The sequence below is a fragment of the Rhea pennata genome, chromosome 3 (genome assembly GCF_028389875.1).
Source record: "Rhea pennata isolate bPtePen1 chromosome 3, bPtePen1.pri, whole genome shotgun sequence".
Classification (NCBI taxonomy): Eukaryota; Metazoa; Chordata; class Aves; order Rheiformes; family Rheidae; genus Rhea; species Rhea pennata.
The window spans coordinates 31,852,848-31,878,026 of NC_084665.1; the positions used below are offsets into that span (position 1 = coordinate 31,852,848).

Here is a 25,179-nt window from a genome sequence, read left to right on the forward strand (position 1 = left end):
TCAGTGTTGCAGTGTCACTGTGCTCCCCTTGGCTGGTTGGACGTGCAGGCTTGCCCGGGGGCTGTGTTGGCAGCATTTTTAGAATTTTGAAATCGGTCTTACACAGACATGAACTTTGATTTTGAAGCCCTTTGAGTTGCTGATGCATGCCAGCTGCAGCCAAATAATGGGAAGCTAGTATCTGAGCTGCTCTCATTTGTGTTGCACCTAGAAAAAAAGGAATACCTCCCCTTATTTAAAACAGTGTAGCAAAAGAAGATTTATTTAGCAGCTTCCAAGGAGCTTCAAGTTTGACTCAGATATGCCTATAATGCCAACATACAGCTTTCCAGAAGGTTAGAAGGAAGCTTATAAATATATTTGATACATAATTCTGCAGCAATGGCAGACGAATTTTATGATTTAGGCTGTTCCTTCTGTTGGTTTCTTTGCAAAAGCTTAGACTGGTTGCTAGGCAACTGGCATTAAAAAAAAAAGTACATTTCTCTTTGCATTGCAGGCAGGAATCTTGGGAGCAACAGAGGCCTCAGATGGCTCCTTAAATAGCATTGCTAGGGAATGGAAGTTAAAATATTGAACCTTCATTGGTTAAAGATCTTGTTACAAAGGTCAGCCATCAAGGGGATATTCAATAGTTTGGTTTCTTTTAGGGCGAAGGAAAGATTAGAAAGGGTATGTGTATGTGCTGTAGATAGTACAGCAAATGGAAATTTCCGAGGATTCCTGACTGTCAAGCAGATTACATAGGTGGGCTATATAACTGCCTTCAGACTTAATTCTCTTGTCTTGACAAAAGTGTAAAGGGTGATGTTGGTCACATTATTAAGTGTAGATTTAAGGTTTTAAATCCTAGAATTTAGGAGGTACTTCGAATATTTGAAGCTGCTTAACTGCAATGCTCCTATTAGCTAAACACAGGCTAAAAGAAAAGGGATATATTTATCCCTGTGTTGAGAAGTAAATGCTATAGGGGAATCATGTTAATGCTGAGAACTTCACAGAAATGTAGAAATTCAATGGGAAGTTATCATCAGTAGTAGTAATTTAGGAGTTCTCAGTTGCTGGCTTGCTCACTCATATCTTTCTTTGTTGGTCCCAGGGCACTTATAGCTAGATGGTTGTGAATCTCAGGATGCAGGGAATACTAATTAATACTAATCTTGCATATTGATGAAGGATTCTCTCTGCTTTCCCCATGACCCCTTTGAGATAGTGCTGCTTGAAAGATGGAACTATTCCGGAAATAAAAACAGTTTTAGTTGTGGACACTTATCTGTAGACTGAACTACAAGGTGAATTGAGACTGAGGCTGTCTACCAGGTCCTCGTTCTTGTGGAAATTTTTCATCTGTAGCTGAAAGTTGTTGCCAAAAAAGCAAAAGAGTTGAAAGGTTTTTGGGACCTTTGCAAAAGTTAAACAACTGTTTATGGTGTGCCTGGTCTGCTTGACATGATTTACTGTCTAGAAATTCTTCCTCCTTTTATTTAATGTTCATGGTTTCTTTATCTTCTGAATATGAAATGATTTCTCTTACATCTTTATTTTCCTTTATTGCTTTGATAGGAGAGAAGAAGGGGGGGGGAACTGATTAATAATATTGGAGTGACCAAGGAATACCAACATATGGACAGCATCTATGCACTTATGTAAATTGATAACAATCTCTTAAGCCTTTTGGAAGAGCAAGCAAAAAGCTCCCTGTGAGCTGCTGTCCTTTCTATACTGGCCATAGGCAAGCATCTTTGAAGTGTATGCTTGCATGCTTCATTATATAATTAGGAAATGAGGAAGAAGAGTTGTGTTTAATACTTGGATAGACGTTTGTCCTTCTATTACAACTCCCTTGTAGGATTCAAAACCATGGGAGAGGTAGTTACTCAGGGGAAAGCGTCTCTTTCTCCACTCTTCTTCCCTAAAACTTCCATTTGATTTTTCACTGCAGATTGACAACCATGTTCCTTCATATTAAATGTGGTACACAGAGCTCTTTCAAAAGTCTATATTGAAAGCTGCCATTTCAGTATGGCCTATTACTTCCCAGCAACTGTCTTTACTAATTTTCTTTTCAGAAATTATTGTGGAACATACTATTATCTCTGCAGAAGAAAAATATTGTATGCAAGTCGATTGAGTTTGGGAAAAATGCGATAAACAGCTTCCTATAGATATTAGATTTAAACACAAAACAGTGGTACCATGTTGTTCCCATGTCCCCACTGCAAAAACCACAAAGCTATTGGTAAAAGAAGGATGAAAGTACCCAACTGAGCTAATAAAGATTCTTAAGATTCTGTACACAGTCCACTTTTTTAATTGCTTAATATTCCCATTAAGGCAGCATTTTCATTCCATAACCCTGATTTGAGCTCTGTGCCTTGTTGTCCATAACAAAAGGAGACTGCTTATGAACCTGCTTAAACAATGAGGATCCTGAAGCTGGAACTCCTACAGTAGACCTCTTACAGAAAAAGCTGAAACTCCCACAAGGTAGCTACTGGCGAGCTTGTCATTTCCCTTTAAACTTTATCTGTTAACAAGTATATTGGGGGCAGTGAGGGACTTAAAAGCCTTTGTCCCAGAGAGAAGCCAAATGAGACCCAGAGGAAATTTGCTGACTTCCTAAAATCCTTGGGAACTGGTTCCAGTGCAGTGTTTATAACCCAGCAATTAGAAAGCCAAACTGAAAGAGCTTAAATTCTGTCCTGAATTTTGATTGAGCCCCTATGAATCTCAGAATTATTAAGAAGAAGCCTGAAGTCTCTTGGAGTTCAACCTCTGCTCTTCTCAAAACATGCCTCACCAATAAATCTAATTATTATTGCCTTGCAATTATTCTCACAAACAATGCGCTTGGTTGCCTGGTCCACCCACACTAAGTGAAAGAATATGAACATTTTAATTATCAGATTATTTCAGTGTTACACAAACACTGCATCATATTAAATATTTTTACAAACCAATGACACATCTGTATTCAGTGCTTTGAATGATATTTGTTCCCTGCCAGCTAATGCCTATAATTAATATCTCTAAAGCACCTTGATACTGTATTTCACGCCGATCTCCCCTAAGTAAGGTCACTGTGGAAGTGAGAGATTCTTTCTACTGTTATTCCTTGGCTAACATTTTCATCTATATATAATTTCTGCTGAGTAAGCTCTCAAGGTGAAATTAATTTTTAAAATGCAGCTGTGGGAAAGAAAAACTTCATACCACCCTGTTTCTAAAACCATTACTGGTCCATATGTATAACTGCAAATTTTATGAACTTATTTCAAGTGACATAGCTCCACAAATGTTTTAGAAGCACTGTAGAAACTGTAGCTCTCTTTCTAAATTAATGTTCGGAAGATTATGAGTGCATGTGATAAAGTAACTCTGCTCATGAGGCATTTGGGCATAGACACAGGGCTGGATTTTCTGCTTTGCTGCATTCAGTAGTCGCAGTCGTGCTATTGCCTCCTGAAGAGATTCTGGACAGATCTGACAAGTGCTTTGCAGTTCAAGGCTAGCAGAGACTGCAGAGTTGGCTTGTGTCCTGAGGACCAGCCTTACTCAGTGGATAGACTGCAAATAAGGAGGGAACAGAGTTCAAGAGGAACTGGCAAGGAGCTGAGTTTTATCATTTATGTTCTGGTATAGATTCTGAAAGATATTACAACCGTGGCCTAAATTATAACAGGCCACTGGTGGCTCTGGCTTATGCTAGCACTGGCTGTGCTGGCTCATGAGGCTGTAACTAGCTCCCAGGTGCCTCCTCCTTTCCTTGCTATCAGGCTGCTTACATAGAACTGAGAAACCACCACCACTAAGTTTGATTTGTATCCTTTTTTCAAAAGCCACGACACTGTGGACAGTACGGTCTTCTGTGTACCCGGTCCTCATAGTTCACTTTTACGTGATGGGGTAACGGTGGTTGTTGTTGGTGTTCAGCTGCATATATGCTGACTGGGTACAATGCTCATAGTGCTGCTACGCTGCTCAGGATCTCTCAGCTGGCGTTGAAATACCTGTGGGGCTGGAATATAGGCAAGAGGGCAGGAAAGATGGATGTCAGGCTAGGACCCTTCTGGGACTAGTCTAGCTTTTACAGGTCGTGCAACATTGGTACCGGGAGCACCACTTCCCTACAATACAGGTAACCTCCTATAAAAGAGAAATTAAGATGCTGTTAAAACCTGAGACATTACTTCTTCTAAACAAAAGGTGTCAAGAAGTCATCTAGTAACCGCAGAGTGCAGTGATGAGATTGCATTTCTTTCCCTACCTTCTCCTTACTACCTCAGGACTGATGCAGTGCCTTTGAATGGCATGGGATAACAATGTGAGCTCTAGAACAGAGTTTGAGTCTCATCTTTGCCCTGAGACAGACTTTCCTTCTGACTTCAGACAAATCAGTGAATCACACACTTGCAATTGCAAAATAGCAATTTTTTTGATAATTTTCTTAGTCTTATGCTCTATGTAGAACAGCTTTCGGAATACAGGACATGCTGTTGCTTTTCCTTAGACCAAGTAGCAGGTAGCCAAGCTTTCAGAGGAAGGTGGTTTGAATTTTGCTGCTGTGGGGCACTTACGTGTATTGTGTTACAATATTCATCTCTCCCTTAACATGTGCAGGGCTGTTGTACACCTGTTTTTCTCTTTTCCTAGGCTCTCTTCCAAGCAAATTCTTACCCAGGCTTTTGAATCCCTTAGCAAGAACTGGACCTTCAGTTCTGTGGATAAATGAGGAGGCAGGCTTAGCCAGCTCTGGTATGGTGTGAGGGAGGGGAGGTGCTGATAACCAGTGGGAGTGTGAAGCTGCAGTTAGGACTGCCAATTCTATGAGATTAAAGCAGGCTCCAAACCTAGCATCATGTGCTGACAAGAGCTCTGGTGAGGAGGGCCACTGGGTATCAAAGAGATGTCCAGGAGCTGATACGAGTGGCTACTAGTATGGCTCTATAAGCTTCTATTAATGCATTTACTGCTTTCCTGTGATATAGAAAGGCCATGACTATTTAATTTGGTTCTGAAGGTGAACTCTCAAAGAGCTGGGAGAGGCCTTTGGTTCTTGGGACAGTGGGAAAGAGTTTATGATGAATTGGGAATGTAAGGAGAAATTCTCTGAAAAGAAAACTTCTCCTGGAGAATCATGAATGAGAGAATTGGGGGGGAGGGGCTCTGGGGTCTGTAGTGAGGGAATTGGAAGCTTTTAAGAGACTCTGGTCCAGGTGGGATGGGGTGGGCTAGAAAACAGTGGTAGGGCAACTTCTTTCACATCCCCATATGCTGATCACACCTTCTGATCAGTGTCTCAGACTATACCCTTCCTCATTCCCCTTTAAACTTTCTGAAATATAGTAGCCCTGAGTATGTGCTATGAAGAGCAATCAATGTTTGTAGAGCACATTAAATATCAAAAGGACTATGTAACTGCTAAGCTTAGTAAGCATTATTCATTAATGGTAACCTAACATCAGAAGACAGCAAGAATTCAATGGGCTTTCTTCTAATGTGTTACACAAACTACCCGCATGAATTTCATTCTTCTCCCTGCTGAACAATGTACTGCTCTACAGTTGCCTCCTCCACTTTTTACATGGTGGGATCTCAGCTATATTGTTGCATGTTCTGGAACTGGAGAGAGGCAGACCCCAAATTTACAGAACAGAGACTAATTTAGCTGCACAGACTTCTATTTAGTTGGCCCAAGTGCAATGTACTGAAGGATAATCTCTTTGTGATCTTTTTTTGGCTTGCTGGAAGATGATTGTATGGAGGGGACAACTGTTGCAGAATTCTCGTGCATTGTGAGAACACAGTTAAAATAATCAGTAATGTGCACAGCGAGGACTGGTTCTTTGGCATGTTTCCTCTGGGTGTAGGAAGTGTGTGTGTTTGTGTGTGCATGCATGTACGTGGGTACATGTATGTGTGGGGGTGGGACTAAAGTTGTTAACTTGTTGCTGACACATTATTCTTCATATTACTATTTTGTACATTTCACTGAAATATTTTGCTTGAGCTCTGCAACAGCTTTGTCTAATTAGCCTTTTTTATTCCCACTCCCTCTGTCCCCTTCTTCCTCCTCTAGTCAGCGTATGCTGTGTCAGTGCTCAAAGAGTGTGCTAAGCTGCGACCTACAGATCCCACCGTTCCTCTTCTGGCTGCTAAGGTCTGCATTGGGCCACTGCACTGGGTAAGCAAACTGATGCAATTCTTACGTAATGTATCAGGTACCGCAGTGACAGTGCCGTAGTCTAGCTGGGGGGGGGGAGGGTGGAGAAGGGGAATTCCTGTTAAAAATCTCGTAAGCATGCACATGCATGCATATAAATGAACAGAAGTTCAGCAAGAAATTTTGCAGTAAGTCTGAACTGAACTGCATTTTGTGGACACATTAAAACAAAGAGTGTGGCGAGGGGAGCCTTAACAGCAGCCTGGGGACTACTTCTTCAAGCAAATAGCCAGACTTAAATTGGCCACACTTGTAGCCACTGAAAGACAAAAGTTAATCATTGTAAGTGGATCTGGTTGTTAGACAGTTCAGCTTTGCTGGACAACTCAGTCCTTTGTTCTTGAAGCTGCTGTGTCAGTGTTTTCTGTTCTGGATGTGTTAATGTATGCCCCAGAAGCAGAGTGGGAGTGGAAGTCTGTGCCTGTGAAATTCTGATTATTCCAAGGAGCAGAAACATCTGTCAGTCTTTCTTTGCTTGGTTTAATTAATTGAATGACAGCCTGCTGTTTTCACCTCTGTCCTCACCACAAGGTGTCCCTGCAGTCAGTGAAGGATTATAGTTGCTAATGCAAGTAAAACAAAGATGCAGGAAAGCCTGAAGGAAAATACCAGAAGAATCTGCCCAGGTTTGGGGAAAATTTTTAAAAGCTAAATTTGTTGTGTTCCCCATCCCCCTCCCCCACCGTCATCTGCCTCACCATTTGATGTAAGTCTGTATTATTCAGCTGAACTTAATTGGATTATATCATTGAGGAGATCTGGTCATGTATGTTTTGAATGAGCTATGCTGTTCTGAATTATAATGGTTAAGATCATATGTGATTTAGCAAAAACTGGGAAGCATCTTGCTGTAGGAAAAAATCTTTCAGGACTGAAGGCCTTGAGGGAAGCCGTGCTGAATTTACCCAACTCGTCTCTGTTCTTTAGAGTGATTTAACTCTCTTGTACCTTTAGCTCAGTATCTCTTTTTGAGGGCTGAAGGTACTATGCACAGTGAATCTCTTTCTTGTTTTTTTCTGGATTCTTAGACTTCAAAAACAGTATGTAAACTAGACAGAAGATTTCTGTTGAACAGTCTTACTAATAACTGTATTGATGCAGTTTTAAAAGCAAGGTTGGCTTGTTATTAGTCTAAAACATCATCAAGTATGTTGCTAAGTATGTCTCTGTGTAGGCTCTGCAACTAGAGGAGCTTCATGGACTAAATGCCTGCATTCATATGGAGCCATGGTGTGGGTCTGCAAGGCAATGCTGCCACCCCTAGCAGTTCTACAGTCTGAGAAGACAAGAGAGTCTCCTCTTTTGTCAGAAGAGGAAAAAATAGAAAAACAGCAGAATAGTCATTAAATTTAGGGAAAGATCTTTCTCTGAGATCAGGCTATTTTTTGTCTAGGAACCTGAATTTTAATATGGAAGACAAACTTGGAGTCTCTGTATTGCAAATGATCTAACTCTTCTGTCTTTCTGCTTTGTGAACATGGATCCAGCAAGGAGGAGGCACTGGAGCCGCAGAGGGAATGAGGGGAGGAGCTCTGCTAATACTTGCAAACAAAGAACAACTGATAGGGAACCTGAAGTCTGGGGCAGCCTTGGCTGCAAAATGTGAGAGAGGGAAGCTCAGGATCCTGAGAGGAGAGAATAAGGCAAAAAGCAGAATCACAATCCTAGACTTTAGGATGGCAAACTTTGCTCTCTTTAGGGACCTGCTTGGAAGAATCTCATGGGTTGTGGTCCTGGAGAGCAGAGGGGTCCAGGAGAACTGATTGATTCTTCAAGGATCACCTTCTCCAAGCTCAAGAAACATCCATCCTGGTGTACAGGAAATCGAGCAAGTAGCTGCAGCAGAAGGCCTGCATAGATGATCAAGAAAATCCTAATTAAAGTCAAACATAAAAGGGAAGATACAAGAAGTGGAAGCAGGGACAGGTGACCTGGGAAGAATATACATACAGCGTCCAAATGTACAGAGGCAGTGTTAGCAAAGTTGAAGCTGATCTGGAGTTGAATCTGGTAAGAATGTGAGTGGCAAAAAGAAAGGCTTCTGCAGGTTTATCAGCAGCAAAAGGAAAACTAGGGAAAAGATGGACCTGCTCCTAAGTGGGACCTGGGATCTGGTGATAAAGAACAGAGGAGCCTGAAGTACTCAGTGGCTTCTTTGCCATAATTTTTACTAGTAAGATTTGCCCTCAGGCATCCCAGACCTCTGAAACCATTGGGAAGATCTGGAGCAAGGAAGATTTACCCTCAGTGGAGGAGGATCAAGTTAGGAAATGGTTAAGCAGACTGGACGAACGCTAGTTCTGAACACTAGGGTCTCTGTTCTGACTATTAAACTTCACAGACAGCAAATAACAAATCTCTAACCTAAAGCCAGTACTCCAACCAGTTCTAAGCATAAGTAGTGGCTTCAGGAAGGATGTTGGTCTCTTAATACTTGCTAAACACGTGATTTCTGCTATAACTAGCTTTCAGATAAAATATAAATACAGTGACTGCATCTTTTAAGATCCAGTGTTAAAGTCAAGATCCGTGGTGTGATCTTTAACAAGTGAAGTTGTTAATCAGTGAAGTTCTGGCAAAGGCACTCTACTGGTGTCATTGGTATTTGCTGAGGTAAAAGGACTAGTTTTCTGTACTGTGAGAAAAGAAATGGTATAGAATCCTTCTCTTTTGCATCTGTTAGCTCAGCATTTATCCATTCTTGATGCTAAGGACTGAATTTCAAATTGTGCCCTTAAACTGTATCTGCCACTGTAATGGATGAAGAGTTGAATGTACAATTACGAGCCAAAAATTAAGGTATTTCCGTACCAGGTAACTTATGATTTGTCCTACTCATTGCTGCTTCTCACAAGATCCTTTTGGATTTGCTAATACAGCTAGTAGGTAAAGAATTCATCTTTTTAACTGTCCCTATAACAAGATAGTTCAGCCACAACTCTGTCCTCAAGTAGTCCAGTATCTCCAGATTCCATATACATGGCAGGTGATAAAGCAACAGTGTAATCTTAAATAAATAGGAGAAAGAAGGGAAAAAGTTTGCCAAATACTGTTTTCTTTTTCACACTGTGGAACATTTTTTTTCAGTGGTTTTGTGTCAGACCCTCTCTGGAACTGGGGTGCAGTCTGAAATGCAAATGTTTTTTCACAAGAGCTTAATCTTGCTGCAGTGTTGTCATCTTGCGTGGAGCCTTCGCAGTAAAACTGAATGAAAAATCCATCTCCCCTCTTCCTTTCACTCAGTGGCTTATGCTCTACCCTTAGGCCAAACTTTTGATGAGACTGTACAAGCCTTACAGTTAGAGGCAGGCGGAGGGAAATGTGAGCATTTTTTAGAAAAAAAATGAAGTGGCAGGTTCCTGCATCTAATAGTTAGAGATGCTTTTGATATTACCGGCAAACTCCTTTGCATGATAAAGACCTTTCTGCTTAGGAGAGCTGTTTATCTAAACATCATCCTTACAGTAATTATTTGCATTTAAATTACATGGCAATTAAATTAGAATTGAATCATTTAAACTGGAAGTGAACAAGTTAATGCCAGTATAAAAAGAAATCAGGATAGACAGGGCACTGGAACAGTTTGACTGTTAATAAGTAATATATAAACTGTTAAACACTCAAACTTACCTTGCTTCTCAGAACATAAACTATGCTTAATTTCTCAATTAGGAAATATATCTATTTACTTGATTGCTGGCTAGTATGGAAAAGAGTGAAATCTGATCACAATTTATACAAATGAAAGAGCTAATTTGTATCTCCTGCGTCTGCCTACTATGTGCTTTTGGTGCACTGTTGTACCCAGTTTGTTTATAGTCCACAGAAAAACAGTATTTTAGTGTTGTTTTTTAAATCTTTGCTAGTAACTAACGTAATTTAACATCATTTATTCTGCTGGATAGTTGCAGAATGTCATGAAGAGCGCAGAACACTTTCTTTCCTGATGAATCAAATGGTCATTTAACTTCTATTGCAGGCTTTGGTATCTCAGCACATTTTAAGAACCCAAAATAAATATTAATTGAAATGTTCTCTAGTGACATACAACATTGAGGATGCCCAAATCAGATGAAATAATCTCTCAATGCAGAATAAATCAAAATAAAAACATACATTCATAATTTGTCATGTAAATCAATATGTAACAGAGCCTGATGTGGAAAAGAGTTGAACACCCTCAGCTTCTGTTGTGACAGTGTAACCAAATTATTAGCTGATGTAAGTTGGCACGGCTCTGCTGGTATGTTGCACCATGCTGGTTTACATCAGTGGATGATCTGCTCTCATCAACCCTAGCTTTCAGAATTGAGTCTTCAATAAACAGCTGAGTGAGGTAGCCAATGTTTTGATCATCTTGTTTTCAAATTACAGATTTTCACAAATAAAAAAAATGCAGGGGAAACAGCAAATCGATACTTCATTAGTTTTAAAATTTATGCTGGTTGTCTTAGAGAAGCAAAAAACCTCCAAAACATGCGCATCTATATAGATCATGTTTGGCCAAGATACAGTTGGACCTGTACTTGATAAAGTCCATGAGATGGGGAAGCTTTCAGCAAAAATGGAACTTTCATTTTATGCCATATCTAGTACATTACACAGGTGTATTTCAAATGTTTTAGTGGGTTCAACATCAGTTTTAAGGCACCATGCTCCCTAGCACACTTAGTTTGCCAGAGTTTCAGCACAACCATTTGCCTAACTCATGTGTGAGTGATTCTAGCAAGTGAACAGAAAGACCATTTGTCTTTGCCATCTATTTTTTAGCTTTCTGAAAGTGCTGTGAAATGTTTGACTATGGAAGCTTGGAGCATCATTTTAAGTTTGCACTGGAAAGTTGATGTGGCCTACAGTAGAATATCCACACTGCAGTTGTTCTGCCTTGGTCCAGTATAAATTCAGAGTGCTACTTACTAAAAGACTTACTGCAGTTCCCTACTTCACTCAGCCTTCCTCTTGGCATGGCCTCAGCTGAATGCAGACTTGCCTATTTTGGCAATGATTTTGAGTTGCAGCATGAGTTGTTTTTCTTAGTACAGTGCTGCTAATTTCACAAGTAATTCAGGTTCTTCAGGTACATTTAGGACCCAGCTGGGGCAGATGTTATGAAAATACTAAAAATGAAGCTTCTGGCTACAGGCAAGTATTAAATACTGATTTTTTTTTTCTGTTTTATGAGTCTTATTTAAAGGTATTCAGGGTTATTAGGATGCCTTTTTGTGTTTCTTTTGTTTTTGTTTTTACTCCATTGTGATTTCAGTGGAGGCACACCTAGAGTTTGTACATGCACATGGAGGCAAATGGACTATACTTAGACTCAACTTAGTTCTGGAATTACCATGAATATTCCAGGAGTTTGTTCTAACAGAGTAGGAAGACAACTTGCAAATCACATTTTTAGTATTTGCAGTGACTCGTGATTGATACCACAGAAATAGCATTGTGGCCCTGAACTTGCATACTATGGAACAATGCCTGTGCTATCAGGTAGTATGAATTTGTTCTCTGACTGATGCAACATTTTGGAGGGACTTCATCCTGTGGGAAAAGCTGCAGCATAAGGTGGTGCTGGGCCTTCTAGCAAAACTACTTTCTTCACTTCTTTTAATTCTCAGACCCTAGTGTGTACAACCAAGCACTCTGCTCCAGCACTTTGATAGGAAGACAGAGACTGCCATCAGTCAAGGCAAAGAGAGAATGAACAAGGGCCAGGCCACACCATATAGGCAGTCATAAGGAGTCTGTAAGACATACCTTGAGGTCAATACATCATACTACGTGTGGGATTTGACAGGATGGAGATTTAGGACTGTAGTACTCCTGGAGGGAGGGTGTCAAGGAGATGGGGCTAAACTCTTTTCAGTAGTCCCATGTGACAGGACTAGAGGCAACAGGCAAAAACTGAACCACAGGAAGTTCCACCTGAATGTGAGGAGGAATTTCTTCACTGTGAGAGTGATAGAGCACTGGAACAGGTTGCCCAGAGAGGTTGTGGAGTCTTCCTCTCTAGAGGTATTCAAAACTCACCTGGATGCAACCCTATCTAATATGCTCTAGGTGACCCTGCTTGAGCAGGGGAGTTGGACTAGATGATCTGCAGAGGTCCCTTCCAACTTTACCCATTCTGTGATTCTTCGAAGTAATAGTTTATCATCTACTATTTCCACAGGCCTCTTAATCTGAAGGAGCTACTTCTATTTGATGTTGGCCCTGTCACTGTAGAAAAGAAATGCTGTGCATGTGCTGATACCTGGTCACCTAGGAGTCCTGGAGCTGCATGGAGACACTTAGCTTTTAGGGCAGGATTAATAATATTGAAAGATCAAATCTAATCCCATTATCTGACCTACTGAGCAGATTCTGTAAAGGACTGACATTGCTAGGGAGAGAGGCTAGTGAAAAAGCAAGGCTAAGGAGATTAGAGATTTCCTCTGTCATCTAAAAAGGTGTTCTTGCTTACTCACACATGCTCTTACTAGGGCAGTTCCAAGGTTTTAGACATTAAAGATGGCCAAGAATCTTGTCTTCTATACAATTCTTGTGAATAAACTACTTTTGCTACAGTGGAGGGAAAGGCCTGGATAATTCCTAAATGCAGGGGCTGAGCTTACGTGCTGAGGAAGCTGGCAGGCTTACCAATGGTGATATACAGAAAATGCTGGAAAGTCCGACAAAAGCACAGAGATTTTTGTTTCCTGATGTACACAATATGTGATTTGTTTTGTATATTGTAAACAGCTGTGGAGCACAGCCTTTTCATTGTATTACACCTTACTGACCATTTTCTTCCTGTGCATTTCTCTTCTCAAGGTAAATCCTTCTAGTTAACTGCATGTGATGTTACTGGGTGATATTTGTGTAGATCCCCTTTCCATACAAATTGATATTTTATATACTCAGATACTGCTCTGTCACTCTGGTGTCCAGACTCCCCTGTTTGACTAACCTTATCTGCTGTCCTAGTCCAGTGTCATGTGATGTGTTTCCTGTCTCCTCCCTTGCACATTCCTCCTTTTCAGTGCAACAAGCTGCCATTTCCATGCTGCTATACATCATCAGTTTGCTTGTCCTCAATTGTTCTAAATCTGTGCTGGTGGGAACTGACTGCAGCTCCCACTTGCAGTCCTGGAGGGTATTGATTCAATAGGGTTGGGTGTCAGCTTTTCTAAAAACATGCTGGGTGGTGGTTGAAAACCAGCTGGGTGGCGATAGGCCAGAGGACAGCACCTGCTGTTCCCCACTCCCTTGTCAGTATGCCCACAGGCTTGGCTCAAGCATACACCAAAACCTCCGGTCAAATAACAAGGGTTGCTGGAACAGCAACTCTCTGTTTCAGGGAAAACATCCCTCAGGCTTAGGCAGCAAACAACTGTTCCATTTCCATCAAAGGTGAGGGAGGGGGTGGGAGGAAAAGATAACCCACAATATTACAATCTTATCAATGTCACTGCATTTTGGCAATGTATTTCTCTCCAGGTGCCAGGTGTGTGCTCCTCTCTTGTGTGAAGGAGAGGTTACTTAGGGCTTCTCAGTGACTCCTCACAGGCTATACAGCTTGAGTTCAAAATACAAAAAGCTTATTTTAGATTGTTTTTCCCCAACACCTGTTTTCTTCGACCTAGGGTTTCTGAACACCAGAAGCCTCTTCCTTCTCCCTGTAACCTGTAGTTCTACCCCTTTCTCCATGAGCTATTCGGTGTGAAGTATGCAGAATATAACAATAGTAAGGGGGGAATCAGAGATACATCTTTGTGACTTTGAGACTTTGTTTTCACTTCCTTCTGAGATTATAACAAATAGTGGTTCTAAGGAAGCTGAATTCAGGCTGTTACCTGCACATGAATGCCCAAAGAATTCTCTTTTCAGTAGTGCTGGGAATTGCTGTTGGCAGCTTTCGTGTATTTCCCGATCACAGTGACACTATGCTAGGCATGCTTAGGGGGATGTGGCATCCTGCAGCTCAGAGCTTGCTAGCGAGGGTCTGTAAGGTGCAACAGGAAGTTTTAATCCATCTTCCTTAGCCTTCTAAGTCAGTGTTGTGTTGCCCTAAGGTCAGCACTCTCCTTTGAAGTAAATGAACCATTTAGCTTCCCTTTGTATGGAGGCTGGGTCCCTGATTGTGCAGCAGGAGTAGGAATGGTCATCTTTTCTCCTAATAAGCCTTCTCCAGCTCAGCTCAGTTGTGACCACTGAGACCTCACAACTTCTGGGAGTCCTGCTGAGTGAGACCCCATGTGGCTGGCACCACATGGAAAAAAGGAAAAGGGAGAGTTGCTCCTACTGCCTGTGGTAACATGGCAACATGTAGGAGCTGCGGCTGGGAATGGTTGTATCTAGTATGATTCCTTAGGGATCGAGGCTTCTTTTGAAGGTCTGCTCCCCTTTTCTATGGCTGCAGCACAGCGGAGACATCGCTTACGTTTAAGGGACCCTATGGGCACACCTTGACTGGCAGATCACAGGACAGGCTGGCTACTGGTCCCTTAGTGAGGTATGTGCGGAGGGATTTTTCCACCTCAAATGCAGGCAGGTTAGGGACAGTTTGCATCCGAGAATTGAAACCTCACAACTGTGAGGTAATGCAAGTGAAAGGTTTGAGGTTTCACGCTTGCCCAGAATGATTGAAGAGTAGGAGTACTGGAGAAGAGGGGGCAGATGGCAGTCACAGCAGGGCTGGCAGGGGAAGTAGTTGAGTGCTGTAAGAAAGAAAAATAAACGTTCTTATAAACAGAACCAGCTGCTGAGCTGTACTGGAGTTTACAAGGCCATTTATTTCTGAAGTAGTCTTCAGCTGACCAAGGTTGCATTTGTGAGAATCTTTGTCGCTGGTCAAAGTGCCATTAGTGTTGGTATGAATAAATGTAGTTTACAAGAATGGTTGTGCTAGGAGTGCTCTTTCAGCCATCCTGAAAAGTTGTGTTTTTAATTATTCATACAATAGATTAATCTGACACTCACAGGTGGCCCCGGATAACTGGCAGGCAAGAAAGCTGAATGGTGTGCTGCTGATTTATGCAGCATAGGCCATCAGTCAGGGACTGGAAACACCATCAGGTGACTGTTCAAAGGAACAATGGAGCAAAATCTCTCCAATTTTAAATGTCTCCATTTCAACTCCAAACCTTTCATTTATTCTCCTTTTTCATACACTCTGCCCACCCCTACCCTTGTTTGCTAGACATTAGAATTTGTTGTATAATGCTTTTCTTCATCTAACGGAGACTTCTTGGAGTAAAGTGTATGTAGGAAGAAGAGACAAGGAAAAAAGAGAGTAGGAATATAGCTGTTTATGGTGAGAAAAGAGGTGCGTAATTAGTTTTCTGGCTGCAGAGATTTCATGCCTTACATAAAAGTTCTTGGGAGCTGAAGAATTCAGTCATTGTTTCATGGGAAGGTTTTTTCCCCTCCATGCTGAGTTATGGGACATTCTCTTCTTCCATTGTCCTAGGCTCCAGTCCAGAACACGCTGCAGTGTGCGGCGGGGAAGTTGATAGGGCTGCAGGGCTGCTCATGGGATTAAGAATTCTCCTGGGATAAACCTTAATCTTTCTGCTGTGAATGGGGTTTAAAGGTCTCATCTGAGCCTCGCAAAAGCCAGCAGGACTATTTCGGCTGTTTTCAGCAGCCTTTGGATTATGCCATTAAAGAGGGTGCTTGCTATTTAGCTAGTGATTTCAAGTACACACATGAAAGGGTTTCCCTGTTTCAGTTAGTAGTTTCCAGATTCACTGTAGACTAAGCAATCAGCAAGGCTGTAATGCCCGCATAGTGCTTTCAGTGAATAGTTAGGTAATAAACTGCATATTGGTCCTTGGGCTGACTGGTCTAAGGGTTCAGAAATTTGAAAACTGTTGGTCTAGATCTAGTTCGAAGTGATGTAGTCTCAGAGATCTGTGCAAGTGAGGAAAAGACACAAGCAGTGGCAGGTCTTTGCTCACAGACTTCTCAGCCTTTCTTTGTATTTGAGCTTCCAGTAAAGATTTTTTGTTTGATATCAGCTAATGACTACTGACCCTTTGTTTATCTAGTTATTAGTTAATATTGTCAGTTGAATGTCTTGAAGTGATGGAAGTGGGCAGCCCCTTGATAGGCTAGTATATTTGTAGATGCTGTTCATAAATAGAATATTAATGTGTCACTGCAGAATGGAAATTTCTGGTCTTCTGGTACATTTTTGGCTCCACTGCATTACAAGTAGCTTCTTTTAGATATTAAAGAAATATTAGGCTCCGAAGTCTGACAAAGCTGAGTATTAAGATAGTGCACTTCAGTTAAGTCTGCAGTACTTGCATTTAAAATGGCTGGATTCCAGACAAAACCATGCCTCCTCTAAACAAAATAGCCTGATCCCCGAAAATGAATTACCTTGTAGTGAAAGTTTCCAAAAGGAGGGTTTTTCAGATAATGTAATGCTATTTGATTCTTAATCGAGGTGACTATTGATTATGACTGACAGGATCTGCAGACTATCTGGTATACAAATGAGGCCTTCCTGTAGGCTCTGTATCCTTCAAGCATTAACTGCAGCTTTCATCTATACCTCTGTGATTTAGACCCTTCCAGATATTTAAAGCCTACAAGTCTTAGTTTTTTCTGTTTACAGAGAGTGGGTGATACTAATGAGTTTGTTAGAAATGAGAAGTATTTCCTGTAATAGAAGAATTAACTTATTTTTGATTAGAAGTTGTCATTCAAGATGATTTTAAAGGTGCTAAAATTTATATTTTTATTAAGTTCAGGTTTGCGTGGTCAGTTGGAAAGGAAGGTTGGGTGAGCAGCAGTATTCTGTAATAGGAGAGACAGAGTTAATATACTTTACCATTTTGGAGGCTCATTCTGAGATATGGCAACTGCTTCCTGTTCCCATTAAAATCTGTAGTGCAAAATGCTATGCACCTCCAACAGAATTGTATCCTTCTAAAACATATAAAAATTGCCTGCTGCCAACACTAGCTGTAAAGGTCATACAGTATTTTGGATTGGAATTTGGATCTTGAATTTGCTGCCTCCTTCCTGTGACAGCAGAATTGCAAGGGACAGCTGAACTCAGCTTGCAGTGAAGTGATTTCTTGTTTTACTCTTTTAATGTTTTAAAAGGAATTAAAATTTGCTAAGGTTTAAAAACACTGTATAGCAAAACCAGATAGTTGTCAATTCAAAGGAAGTTGCCTGTTAGACATATCAATGCACTGCCAGGATAGTATGTAAGTGTTAGTTGGTCCAACATGTGTATTTAAGATTGCATGATTGGGAGGAAAGTATAAAAATAAGATAAAGGATCCTTCGTTCACATTAAACATCTGGAAATGGTTTGGGATGGATGGCTAAACAAAAAATAAAACTAAGGAAATTTTATGGGAACTAAAGTCTGATAGTGTGACCCTCTATGTTCTCCTTTCTGTGAAAGTTTAGTGTGAAAGTCCTTTTATGAGTGGCTCACATGGAGACAAGTATAACAGGGTTAAATTTACTGAAGCAAGTAGAGTGGAAATGTCTGTAATTCTCATCCTATCTTCTTTTGCAGCTGGAGGAAGGAGAACACTTTGCTAAAATGGTGATAGACTTGGGTGAGGATGCTGGAGAGTCTCTAGCAAAGGGTTACCTGGCACTGGGCCTGACATACAGTCTTCAAGCTACTGATGGTGAGTTACTGTGTTTATCGAATATGTTGTAGGAAGCATTTGTGTTCAAGCAATGGAGATTTATTAGAAACTTCTAGCAGTGACTGGGCAAGGAAAATAATCGGATTGAAAGGGAAATGGGGACTATTCACTTTCTTTCAGAAAACCATCTTCCTTAGTAATAAAAGTGAAGTCTTTACATAAAGTAAAAGTCCAAATCTCTGCTTAGGAGATGTTAATCTTACTATAGCTAGCAGTTCTTCATATGCTTTACTTTAATGTTTTTAACACATTTCTTTCACTTACTTACACAACAGCAAGTTGAACTTTCCATCTATTTTCATATTTCTGTTACCCACTCATAAATCACATAAGGAAATACAATCCAAGAACTGGAGTCAGATATGCCTGACTTCAGTTCTTGGCATGATACTGATTCCCCACAGAGATCCAACCTCTCTGTGATGCAGTTTCTTTCTCTGCTTAGAAATAAACAAGATAAAAATATCTACCCCACTGGTAGCCATGGACGTTGACTGGATACAGACCACTGAATGTAAAAAATTATTGTTTTTTTAATGCTGATCGCTCGGGTTTTGAGGACAATGGGTTCCTGCAGATTTGGTGTTTGGTAGCCCCAAAGGTCTTGAAGTCTTAGTGTCTGGTAGGGTTCTAGATCTGACTTTCATCAAACTCGCAGCTGGGAACAGCCTTTATTTTCTCCCTGACTCTAACACAGGTCTGCTAACATAGTTTCTTTGAACAATGGATGAACCAGTTTGTTTCCTGCTTTTGACAGTCCTTCCTCTGTGCAAAGCAATGGTTTCCCATAGAAACAAACCAACTTTTTCCAGCTAGTGAGCCTGAAACAAAACTGAAGTGACGACTAGCATGGTATCATGGAAGTACATTGGCCTTACAAGATACAGCAAACATCTGCAAGGCACGTATTTAAGGAAGTGGCTTGTGCTCTTCAGTAGTGCAAGTCACTGTATTTTTTCAGCCAGGCAGCTCTCTTCAACTCTCCGTTTCACTGCCTCAGAATAGTTCCCCCTAACAAGTTCACGTCAAGAGATGTTTGTCCTTCTTAGCCTGAACCTTTTTTTTATGTATACGTACGTACGTACATATATATATATATATATATAAAAATAAATAAAAAACACTGAGTTCTGCTTAACAGCTTAGTTCCTTAGGGCATTTTGCCTAGATTTCATTTAAATTGTCTCTAAAGCTATACAAAATCCCAGACACTATTTTCAGAGATAGAAGATTTTGTGTGCAAACCTTATTACAAATTATTTATTGTACCCTGTAGGCAAATTTTATTAGTTTCTAAAGAATGGAGTTGTAGAGGTATGTATTGTACTCTGAATCTCTAAGCACTTTCACCAAGCAAGATATGGATCATAAACTTTTTTTCTTTTGGAAGATAAGTCTTCCTTGAGTTTTCAAGAGATTGGTTGGGATGTCATGGTAAGTGTTCTTATTAATATGAAGTACACAGTCTTCACAACAATTGCCTTGGATTTTTATCCAGATTAGTATCTGGTTTATGTTGTGAAGCAATGGAATGTCTGCTTCATCTTTTTCCTATTGCTAGTCTTTGATTCAGTATGTCCAGTCACTCAATTATTTAAGGGGACCCTAAAAAGCTTGTTTCCATCTTTCAAGTCGTATTTTAATAAAATAGATTAAGTCCTTCAAAAGCTTGCTTGTGATGTTCGTGGGCATGGAGTAGTATTTTACCAGAGAGCATTTCACCAATTTGCACTTACAAGATATTTTCACTAGTGTTGTTTTTAAAAAGTAGCTTATTACAGTAAAGAAGTGGGAGTTGAACTCACTGAAAGGAAAATTGCAGACCCCTATGTAATTCTACTTCATATTGTCAAAATTGGTTATACAGATTTGTTGCTATATGCAGACACACAATCAGAAATTAGTTCGTGTATGTAATTTCCATAACTTTACATTTAAACTGATTTTGAGCCAGTCAACATTTTCAGTGGTACTTACTTGTTTCAGTCCTTTGACCAGACTTATAAAACTTACAACAGTATATCAAGATGCCTTCCAACCAAGGTCATTCTTTCTCTTTTTAATACATACTTTGAGTAAATATCTAGCATCATCCTATGTGGTAAAGGCATTGAAGTGCCGTATTAAAGTCTTTCCCTAGTGCCCACTTTTTAGCAAGTGTTTTCTGCAAGATTCGGAAGAGCAAATCTTACTGAATGACAATTTAAAGAACTTGTGGGTGCATTTGATTAACCCCCCCCACCCCCAGCTTTTTACATCTTACAGCTTTAGAGCTGTTGAGTTGTTGAGTTTGCTCCTTGGTGAAATAACATTGCTTGAAACATGTTCTGTGTACTGATACGTAGTTTCCTCACTGTCAGTTGATGTCTAATTACCTGTTTCTTGAAACAAGTCTCACTGAAGTAGCTGAAAGATGTGTCCTCAGACACTTTTGCTTTACTGTTAGAAGCAAAAATATCATGTCGGTTCAGAACGTCTATCTAGACATGTCTAGATTTTCTGGACATGTCCTAAACCTGTTTCCAATGGGGCAGTGTAATGTGAAATCATTACTTGCTGCTTGTAGTTCCAGTTTTGACACAAGCTGTATTGACAACTTTGCCTACCTTAGGTGTACGTGAAGGCAGGGGAGGGTGAGATGAATTTAACAAAGACAAAAGAGGAAAGACCAAATTCAGATTGTATTGTGAAATACAAGTGCTCTTCTTGTCTAACATCACCACCTCTCATCTCGTTGTTAAATCTTCGTTGGTGCAATAAACCCTTATACTCTTTACAGAGGTGAGAGGGAGTGAGTACTCTTTGTGTTTTCATTTAGCCTGTTAGTATAAGAGAACAGATCAGAAACAGAACTGGAAACTTTTTCTAGCTATTCTTGTAAATTTTATATATGATCAATATACTGAAATCACCAGTTAATGTTAGAAAAACTGTAGATGTAGCTCATTAGTGAACAGACTCATTGTTTTGCATCTGGAGATCAGCAATCAGCATGTGCAATTTCTAATTGTAATTCAGGGTGCAAAACTGTAGGGCTGTAGTATTAGCCCTCTTAACTGAGGGAAATGGTTTTGAAACTTGTTGTTAGGAGCTAAAGGGCACGTGTACATTAGTGTTTTAGTTTGAATCAGGAATGTACTTTTGAAGCCTATTTCTCCATTGTCCTCACTTGTGATGTGATTCACATCACAGAACAGTTCTGGAGTACATAAATTGAATTGTTTTTCATAACACTAAATCAGACATAACGCAAAAATGCCCTGATGTTCTGCGGCTGCTAATTGGTGTTCAGACCATGGGACAAGACTGGAAGTAGTCTAAAATCACCCTGTCCTCATGTATGTAGTATTGATGCTGGTCCACAGCATTAACTGTTTTACTTCATGCATTAATTCCTACTGTGCCACAGTACTCACTGACACAAAGCTTACTTCTCTCTGTTTTCAAATATGACTTTAGGGTTTTGAGAGTTTTTTGGGGGTTTTGTTTATTTGTTTTTTGCATCAAAATGTTGTTGAAAATCCTGTTGATTTTTGGTAAGGCTTGAGGTCCTTTAAAGATGCAGAGTGCTTTAGAAAATAAATCTTAGGCTCCAAAGGTGACATTTGCAGAAGTACTGTGTTTTATAGGAGTATCAGCTGATGTTTCAGAAACTTTAACTTCCTTGTGCTCTCTGCCTTACTCAGCTCAGACTCACTGCACAGGTTATTTTAATCTAAGTAATAAGCAGTCATACTGCCTTTTTGTTGGTAGAACTGCAGCAGCCGTGTTTATAGTAGGTAAAGAATTTGTTAGTGCTGTCAACCTCAGAGAAGGGAGTACAACTTTGGAAGTTTTAGTCAGATTTTCTTAACCTATCTGATTCTGTCTCCTTAGTGCAAGCTTTTCTTTGTCTGAAGTGAAAGCTTCTCAGTGATACAAGCAACTACTTAGGAAAAAAAATCTCATTCTGGTGTGGAGAGAGAAAGATAATGTGGGGAGGTGGAGGGAAGGAGGAATTCACACAAGGTTTTATAAAGCAGAGCACAAATACTAAACAAAATGAGTCATATTATTGCTATATTTATTCCTTAAACATATGCATGTATTACCTATGATAGAGAGCTAGTAAGTCTCAGGGGAAGAAAGGAGGAGGAAGAACCCAAATAACTGCAGTAAGCAAAAATCCAGTTTATTAACTTGTTCAGCTTACTACTCTTGATACACTTCCAGATATTTTTTACAGATATATTTTTTATTTGTTCACTTTCTTAGCACTTAGCTATTACAAAATTTTTGCCAAGCTAATCTAAGTGTGCTAAAAATGCAGTCATCTGTTTTTGAGCTAGATGTGCAAGAGTGCAGCAGAGTTCTTCAAAGATAACATTCTTAATTCAGTTGCCATGTTTTTAAGCATTTCATTTTAGCATTTTTCTACCATGTTCAGATAATGAACCATGACACAGTCTCTCTTGCAGTCACAGATTCTGTATAGAAATACAGATTTTTCCATTTTAAAATAGATGGGAGAACTTAAGGTTTATTCTCCATGAGCTGCCTCTTTACCTGTTCTATTTATGGCTTTATACTTGGAATCTAGCATGAAGAGTATGTGTTAGAATATTACAACAGGTTCTCTGAAACACATTTTGATCTCCTTTCTTTTTAATTAAAATCAAATCGTGCATCCACTGAACTTTCTCAGTCATCTGCTTAGCCTGCAATCTCTCTAATTCTTTCCCCAAATCACATCTCTCTCTCTCTCTCTCTCTCTCTCTCTTTTTTTTTTTTTTTTACCCCCAATTTATCTCTTTTAGTTGGAAGGCCCTTACTGTACAAATGGCACAGTTGATTTTGAGCATCTGTCTTCAGTATTGTCAACTCAAATTTCAATATGTTTATTTAAGTCAGATACAAATCTAGAGACAGATGGCAAGATTTCCCACTTACCTGCAGCTGAAGATGTGGCTCATGTTGTCCATAAGAGGTGGGACTCACTTCTTGTTTCCCTGTCATGAGGAGGCAAAGTTGACTGTAATTGTAGAATAATCACTGTCATTTCCACAATGTATTTTGTGCTGTTACTCTCTGACTACAAGTTGAACAGCCATCAGTCAGAAATCTTGTCAGACTGGAAGTTGTCCTAGCTTTTCCTTTCTTGAGGGGAATCAGGGGAAGACAATAAAATCTCTTTCTGTCTTCCTCATTGTGTGGCATCTCCAAAATTGTTCTGTAACTTACATAAGGAGTCTTGTAGTTTCCATAAGATCAAAATCTGACATATTTCTCTGGATGAATGTTTATAGCTATGATCAAATCCTTTCCAGTGTCTCTTCAAACATTTTTATGTGAATGTGTATCTTGATCATTTTAATTTTTTTCTGTAAGTTTTCCTCCTCTGTTACTTATTTTCTGTATCTGGCAATGGACTTGAAGATTCAATTTAAGGCTACTGAGAGTAAAGTGTTACCAACTATTTTAAAAGCTGCATTTTGCGTGAGAGCTCAGGTCTTCAAATTTATTTTTTAAACTGCTTTTTTTTTTTTTTTTTTTTTTTTTTTCTTTTTGCTTTTTACTATTTAGGGTGGACTTTATGGCATAACCAACTTTTGATCTTTATGTTTCAGGAAATCCTGAATCTTGCTATTCCTCCCAAATGAAACTGGTGTTTTGAAAAGCTATTGAAAGGCTTAGCAATAAAAAGGACTGATCACTTTGGCAAAAATAAATTAATTTTAAAGTTTCACTCACTACTGTGTTGGAAAAATCGAAGAAACTGAATCTGTATATGGCTTTTTTAGAAGGATACATCTTGGTCATTCAATAAATTATAAGAATGCTTATATTTTCTCAGGTTTTGTTGCTTTAATATATGCTATTTAATCACTTTGTTTTCGGAGCTTTCATTGACTTGAGACAGGAAGTGAAATTCTTAGATGGATGTTTGCTGATGGATTATCTACTCATTGCTTCTATACTTCTGTACTAAGAATCTGTAGCTCTCAAATTTGGGATAGGTAGAACAAGAAACAACTGCTATGTAAAATCAAAAACCTGGAAACAGAAGGAGCTAGCCCAAGTACTTCCCAAGAGTATTGTTAGCTTTCCAGAATATTTTAGAGTTGAGAAAAACATACTTCTCAAAGCTGTTCCTCTGTTTTCCTTGTTCTTGATGATGATATTGTATGACACCCCTGTGCTGGCATATTAAGATTTTAATGAGTTGTCTCATGAAGACTGTTCTATGGTTGTGGCTAGGAATTATTTCACATATTGATAAGTCTAGTTGGCAGTATTGTTAGTCAAGGAATTGGAGATAGCAAAGTAGCATTAGTGGCTAGTGCTATACCTAAAGCAGCCTAAAAGTTTGCTCTAGTCTTAACAGAGGTCTGTGTTGCAACGGGGTTTGCCATGGAGCTGTACATTTGGCCCTCTTCAACCTACTGCATCCTCCTATGTGAAAACAGTGGTGGAGACAGCCTGTATCAGAGTCAGAATACACTGCTGGTTGCTACCTTTAGCATATATACCAACTTGGCAGAGAGACTGTTATGTTCCTAGTGTATCCCCTTCTCCTCCCAGACCCCTTAAGGGGCATATATCAATAAAAAGATTTCAGCTTATCAGACAAGAGAATCAAGAGTTTTTAATAAGAAAAATAGAATTATTTGAAAAATTGCAATAAAATACTGGTTTTGTTCTGTTTGACATGTTTTTCAGCATGAATATAAATACCACCAGATTTCTACTGTTTTTATGAGCCCTATTTGAAATGTTCTGCAGATGTGTAACAATTTATTTAATATGAAACGTGGAATTCAACTCTTAAATAACATGAAGTCTTGTCCTACAGCTACCCTGAAGGGTACTCAGGATGAATTAAACAAGAAAGCACTTCAGACTTTGGAAAGGTGAGTAGGAATCTTGCTGATACTTGCATTACTTATTTATTTCTTCAAGTGACTCCAGGGTAATATTTTCTAAATGTTTTATTTTTTACACAAGCTTTCATGCTTAAAATTTTTAAAACTATTCCATAGATTCCAGCAGTAGTCTGTCAAAACCATTCAGTGGTTTTGATGTCAAAATGCAGTAATTCTTTGATCCAAAGTAAGTTTCAGAAAGTACCTTATTTTGCTACTAAAGAAACAAAACTTAGCAGCAGTGAGATCTACAGTACCAGGAGAAGCAGTTCCCTTACAAAGTATCAGCAGGAAAATGTGGAATATTGGTTTTGTTTCCATTCCTGCCTCAAGTAGACTTGAACTCGTATTTCCCTCATAGCGTAAGAAAACCTTCACTAGGGTGTAG

At 39.6% G+C, this 25,179-nt stretch overlaps 1 protein-coding gene across 5 annotated transcripts in view; it reads left to right on the forward strand.

The window, feature by feature from the left end:
* The window catches only part of TTC7A (tetratricopeptide repeat domain 7A), a 183,111-nt gene that overhangs the window by 55,082 nt on the left and 102,850 nt on the right, over positions 1 to 25,179 (forward strand). For all 5 annotated transcript variants that reach the window (XM_062571935.1, XM_062571934.1, XM_062571936.1 and 2 more), the window contains 3 exons: positions 6,080 to 6,184; positions 17,751 to 17,868; positions 24,722 to 24,779. In XM_062571935.1, coding sequence (XP_062427919.1) covers positions 6,080 to 6,184; positions 17,751 to 17,868; positions 24,722 to 24,779 — 281 coding nt within the window. The remainder of the gene's footprint in view (positions 1 to 6,079; positions 6,185 to 17,750; positions 17,869 to 24,721; positions 24,780 to 25,179) is intronic.